The 5,773-nt window shown below is 34.1% G+C and overlaps 1 protein-coding gene across 1 annotated transcript; it reads left to right on the top strand.

Annotated features, from left to right (window-relative positions):
* The first annotated feature begins 568 nt into the window (after positions 1-568).
* LOC127857483 (histidine-rich protein PFHRP-II-like) lies at positions 569-2,183 on the top strand. The gene is made up of 2 exons (XM_052393878.1): positions 569-827; positions 1,888-2,183. Exons 1-2 carry the CDS (start codon positions 569-571, stop codon positions 2,181-2,183), a joined length of 555 nt encoding a protein of 184 aa, XP_052249838.1.
* The last annotated feature ends 3,590 nt before the right edge of the window (positions 2,184-5,773 follow it).

Consider the following 5,773-nt stretch of genomic DNA (forward strand, 5'->3'; position numbering starts at 1 on the left):
GGTAATAAGATTGCGAGCTGCGGGTAATCAGATTTTCACCTTTAATCAGAGGCGATTTATTAATAATAATTAAGACCCCACTGATAAGATACAAAAAATGTAACAGGATTAACACCTTGAATCAGCTGTGATGTAATTAAAACTCCATTGACAGTTTAACTGTGCATTCCGTTGATATTTCTATCATGAAATAAATGAACCACAATCTAAATGCTCCGTCTTATATATTTCTTTATAAATTTTAATGATAATCATACCTGGTTTTCTGTTGTTGTTGTTTTTTTTTCACATTTGTTCACAGTATAATCATGATCTTGAATTGTGCAACTTTACTACCTTCTTTGCATATGTGTTTGTAACATAGTTGTATATATATATATGTTTTATTTTTTATTCTATATATTTATCTTATGTACCACGTATTATGTACCATACATTTATATACACATATATAAATTGCTTACTGCTTATTCTTTGATGACTAGAGTAATTTAATTCAATAGTTGAACATTGAATGAATTCATTTTTAATTTCCTTTTCTGGTATTACCCTCAGACAGTATTGCCGGATGGTGAGGCAGAAGATTGAACTTCCCTGGTCTTGCGACCAGTGTCAGGAAAATCCTGCTGCAGATCCCGACCATGCCGCCGCCAAACCCTCTGCCTATGAACCCGCCGACCATGCTGCAGACAAACTCAAAGACCATGCTGCCGATAAACCTGCCGACCATGTAGCCGACGAACCAGCAAACCATGCCGCCGACAAAGATCATGCAGCAAACGTGATTCATGATAATTCCTTCAATGCCCATGGAGAGATGTCAATTTGTAAAAATTAAATGGTGTTTCTTCAACATTTTTCCAACATTTTTTAAATATTTTAGATCTATTTAATCATACATGCCATACGTCCCGGATTGTCCGGGAATGTCCCGGAAATGAAGAACGTGTCCCGCAGTCCTGGAAATCTGTCAAATGTCCCAGATTTCACAAAATCCATAAATACATCCACCTTATCTTAGGCTTAAATGCACCTCGAATCTGTGTTCCCACTAATCCGCAGCGTCTCCATGGCAATGCCTACCCGAATAGGCGACCCCCCGAATAGGTGGCTACGTGACGTGTCAAAATCGATCAATTAACAGGGGTCCTGTTATCATATAGATTGTCTCACGTTTGCAGTCACAACCCTGATTGATATACTTGTATGTATGTACGATTCATCTATTAATATTGATTTCTATGAGTATTAGAATTATTTATGTTTTGAATGTTTATACACTTGACAAAACCAGGTATGATACATGTAGCAAAAGCATTTTTATCATATTGACACATGGGTAATCAGATTGAGAGCTGCGGGTTATCAGATTTTCACCTTTAATCAGAGGCGATTAATTAATAATAATTAAAACCCCACTGATAAGATACAAAAAAATGTAACAGGATTAACACCTTGAATCAGCTGTGATGTAATTAAAACTTCATTGACAGTTTAACTGTGCATTCCGTTGATATTTCTATCATGAAATAAATGAACCACAATCTTAATACTCCGTCTTATATATTTCTTTATAAATTTTAATGATAATCATACCTGGTTTTCTGTTGTTGTTGTTTTTTTGTTCACATTTGTTCACAGTATAATCATGATCTTGAATTGTGCAACTTTACTACCTTCTTTGCATATGTGTATGTAACATAGTTGTATATATATATATATATGTTTTATTTTTTTATTCTATATATTTATCTTATGTACCACGTATTATGTACCATACATTTATATACACATATATAAATTGCTTACTGCTTATTCTTTGATGATTAGAGTAATTTAATTCAATAGTTGAACATTGAATGAATTCATTTTTAATTTCCTTTTCAGGTATTACCCTCAGACAGTATTGCCGGATGGTGAGGCAGGAGATTGAACTTCCCTGGTCTTGCGACCAGTGTCAGGAAAATCCTGCTGCAGATCCCGACCATGCCGCCGCCAAACCCTCTGCCTATGAACCCGCCGACCATGCTGCAGACAAACTCAAAGACCATGCTGCCGATAAACCTGCCGACCATGTAGCCGACGAACCAGCAAACCATGCCGCCGACAAAGATCATGCAGCAAACGTGATTCATGATAATTCCTTCAATGCCCATGGAGAGATGTCAATTTGTAAAAATTAAATGGTGTTTCTTCAACATTTTTCCAACATTTTTTAAATATTTTAGATCTATTTAATCATACATGCCATACGTCCCGGATTGTCCGGGAATGTCCCGGAAATGAAGAACGTGTCCCGCAGTCCTGGAAATCTGTCAAATGTCCCAGATTTCACAAAATCCATAAATACATCCACCTTATCTTAGGCTTAAATGCACCTCGAATCTGTGTTCCCACTAATCCGCAGCGTCTCCATGGCAATGCCTACCCGAATAGGCGACCCCCCGAATAGGTGGCTACGTGACGTGTCAAAATCGATCAATTAACAGGGGTCCTGTTATCATATAGATTGTCTCACGTTTGCAGTCAAACCGAAAAGGCGGCATTGTTTAATGTGGTTGCTAGTCGGCTTTTATATACTACGTTATAATTTCCCTCTGCGTAAGTGAAAAAAAGTTTTGTTCACACAACTGAAGTCCAACATCGTTGAGTAAAAAAATAAAAGCAGGTTATGTTCGCACGTTTAACTGACAAAGAAGTTGAGTTTGATTAAATGTCATCCTCAATTGATTTATTTCTGTCTTGTTCTCAAACCCCCAGTAATTATAACAATACAAATAATAAGTGCATTTGAATTGCGTTCGCAATTGTAAGCACCATTGTGACTTGCGGCTATTGCACTAGATTTTCGGACGCTCTTGCTTTTCGGACACCCTAAATGTATCCCAGACAATTCTACTTTTTATTTTTTTCTTCCTGCAGATGATGTGACATGTACACAAAGTCAATTCGGTGCTCTTTTCTAACACGAAAAACACGTGGCTTGTACCTAAAAACGGAAGTAGTTATGTTTAATTTGACGTTAATAGATCTAGTGTATTTCGGATACTGTAGGCTTTCGAACTTAGCAATTTAGGATGTGAAAAAAATGCGTACCAAAAATGCATTAATGTCTATATATATATCGCTATATGTATACATGTCGCGGAAAGTTGGCAATAGTCCCGGAAAATTTAAGTCAATGTCCCGGAATTGATCTGAAAATTTATGGCATGTATGATTTAATAAATACATTTCATTTCTAATCACTATTTTTTAAATGAGGGTTTGTCCATTAAATTTCCATGGAATTTTTGTTTTGTCAAAGAAATATTATATGGATAAATATGATTTCAATTTTAAACAAGGGACACAATTGTCACAAAACCAGGTTTTCAATTTGAAAAAAAAAGTATGATAAAAATTGACAAGTCAAACTGAACTGATTGTTCATATTTACCCCCTTTATTTCAAAATAAAACTATTTTTAGTCGTGGCGACCTTGACCTTGGAGATATTGACGTAATTCTTTTGTGTGACTTACCCTACAATGATAGTGAACAAATGTGCCAAATGATTTTAAAATCTCACAATGAATGACATAGTTATGGCCCGGACAAGCTCATTTATGGCCATTTTTTACCTTTGAACTCTAAGTGTGACCTTGACCTTGGAGATATCGACGTAATTCTTTCGCGCCACACACCGTCCAATGATGTTGACCAAATGTGCCAAATGATTTTTAAATCTCACAATGAACAACAAAGTTATGGCCCGGACAAGCTTGCTCCCCCCGCCCACCGACATTCGCCAATCTAATAACCAGTTTTTTCCATCAGATAACCTGGTTAAAAATGTAAATACTAATACCAAATTAATGTATATTATATTTGTTACTGTTTGTTATGTAAAATTAAATAAAAGTACAAAAGTATAAATGTTGTTTTCAATTGGTCTTACTATTTTAGGAATGTGTCACTTGTGAAGAATGACTCATTTGGTGTGAAATGTTTACTCAAAATACCAGACTTTTCACACCTGGCATAGATGAGGAATTTAGAACCGTTGAGCTCCAGACAGTGTCAGTAGTCTTCATTTTAGATACTGTAACCATTGCATACGGTTCATTAAGTTTATGATGGTGAAAAAAAAATTGATTCTAATACAGATTTTTTTATTTTCTACATTTAATTTAGATTCAAGTTTTTGGTTCTTTACAATGGAAACAAAATCAGTTTATGACTACTTATGTGAACAAATTTTCAATTCTAATTCAGATTTGTTTTTATTTTCTACATTTTTATATTCAAATTTTTGGTTCTTTACAATTACAAAAGAGATATAAAATATAAATCACAGGTACTTAGAAAAAAAAAATTGGTCCTTATATTATATATATATATATATATATATATATATATATATATATATAATGAGGCCCCACAATTTTTTTCAAATACCTGTGGTATAATTCAGCAATATTTTATTTAGTAAGAGTTTTATATTTGATATTTGTTTTTTAATATTTACACGAACACATTAATTTAATCAAACTGTATTTAACTTTTTTTTCCAAATTACTAAAACTTTTCTGATAGCAAGAAAAAATTGATTGAGTATAATCATCAATGAATTGCAATGTTATAGTGGAAACAATATTTGATTAACTCAAATTTGACTCAATCAACACTGGAGTCAAATTAATCAAAGTTGTTTGCACAGGTAATTATTGCCCATTCATACTGCTATGAATGAATGGACAATAACACCTACACTTCAACACCGTTATTTTGAACACTGATTATCCAAAGTCACCGTTACTCGAAGTATTTTTCGGGTACTGATTTTGGTTCTTCTTTGTTTAATGTAAAATTTCAATGTTAATCCGAACTTGATAAAACCGAAGAAATCGTTAATTCAAAGTGATTCAGTCCTTCCCAGCACTATAATTCGCATCTCATTATCAATCTTTAATCCGAAGTAAAAACTGCAAAATACTGAGCGTAATTTCACACCTTTGTCGTGGCGTGTCAAAAGCTGATAATTACACCTTTGTCGTCTGCGCGAACGTCGGTGTTCAGAGAGACATCGCGTATTAGTTAAAAAAATGTTAATTCATTACCGAAAATGTATTAAAATGGATGTATGTCTGATAATTTGTGCTATTCATTATATTTAATATGTTCTGAAATAAGACAAAAATAAAAACAAGAAAAAGATTCGTTTTAATCCTCTGTTTGTTACAAGTGGAAATCTATTGCTATCTGACTAGTTTACGCTTTTCAGTTAGCGTGTAACCGAACCATGCGAATTCCACAACGTTTCATTCAGAATCAAAGAAGTCTTGTGTCAAATTTTTATTTCGAATTATCGTTAATCCGATGTTTTTTAACGGTCCCGACGACTTCAAAATTACGGTGTTGAAGTGTATATAGCCTCTTTTCCTATGCATTCAACCACCTAAGGATTGAATCTCGCGCATGCGCGTTGTAAGGAAATATGGTGAACTTAAACTGTGCTCAATTCATCGCCTGACATTCATTTGATATTATTTCAACACAAAAGTTTAAATCAATCGATGCATAAGTATCTATTTACTTACCTTTTGACCTTAACAACCGAATGTCAGAATCAGCTGGAGTTTCCTATACATTCGTTGCTTTTGATTGGCTCGTATATTTGCGCACTTTGGCGGGGTTCTTGACGGGGAAATTGGTTGTGATGAAGAAGAACGAAATTCTATTTGATGTTTGTAATAAATTTTTGTAATCAATTTTAATAATCTAATGATAAT

Source organism: Dreissena polymorpha, chromosome 14 (genome assembly GCF_020536995.1).
Source record: "Dreissena polymorpha isolate Duluth1 chromosome 14, UMN_Dpol_1.0, whole genome shotgun sequence".
Lineage (NCBI taxonomy): Eukaryota > Metazoa > Mollusca > Bivalvia > Myida > Dreissenidae > Dreissena > Dreissena polymorpha.

Bases quoted from the DNA above. Each gene is read 5' to 3' on its own strand.
- LOC127857483 (XM_052393878.1), top strand. From the start codon at position 569: ATGGTGAGGCAGAAGATTGAACTTCCCTGGTCTTGCGACCAGTGTCAG. The intron at 828-1,887 runs GTAAAAATTAAA...TTTCCTTTTCAG, and splicing joins CCATGGAGAGATGTCAATTT to GTATTACCCTCAGACAGTAT.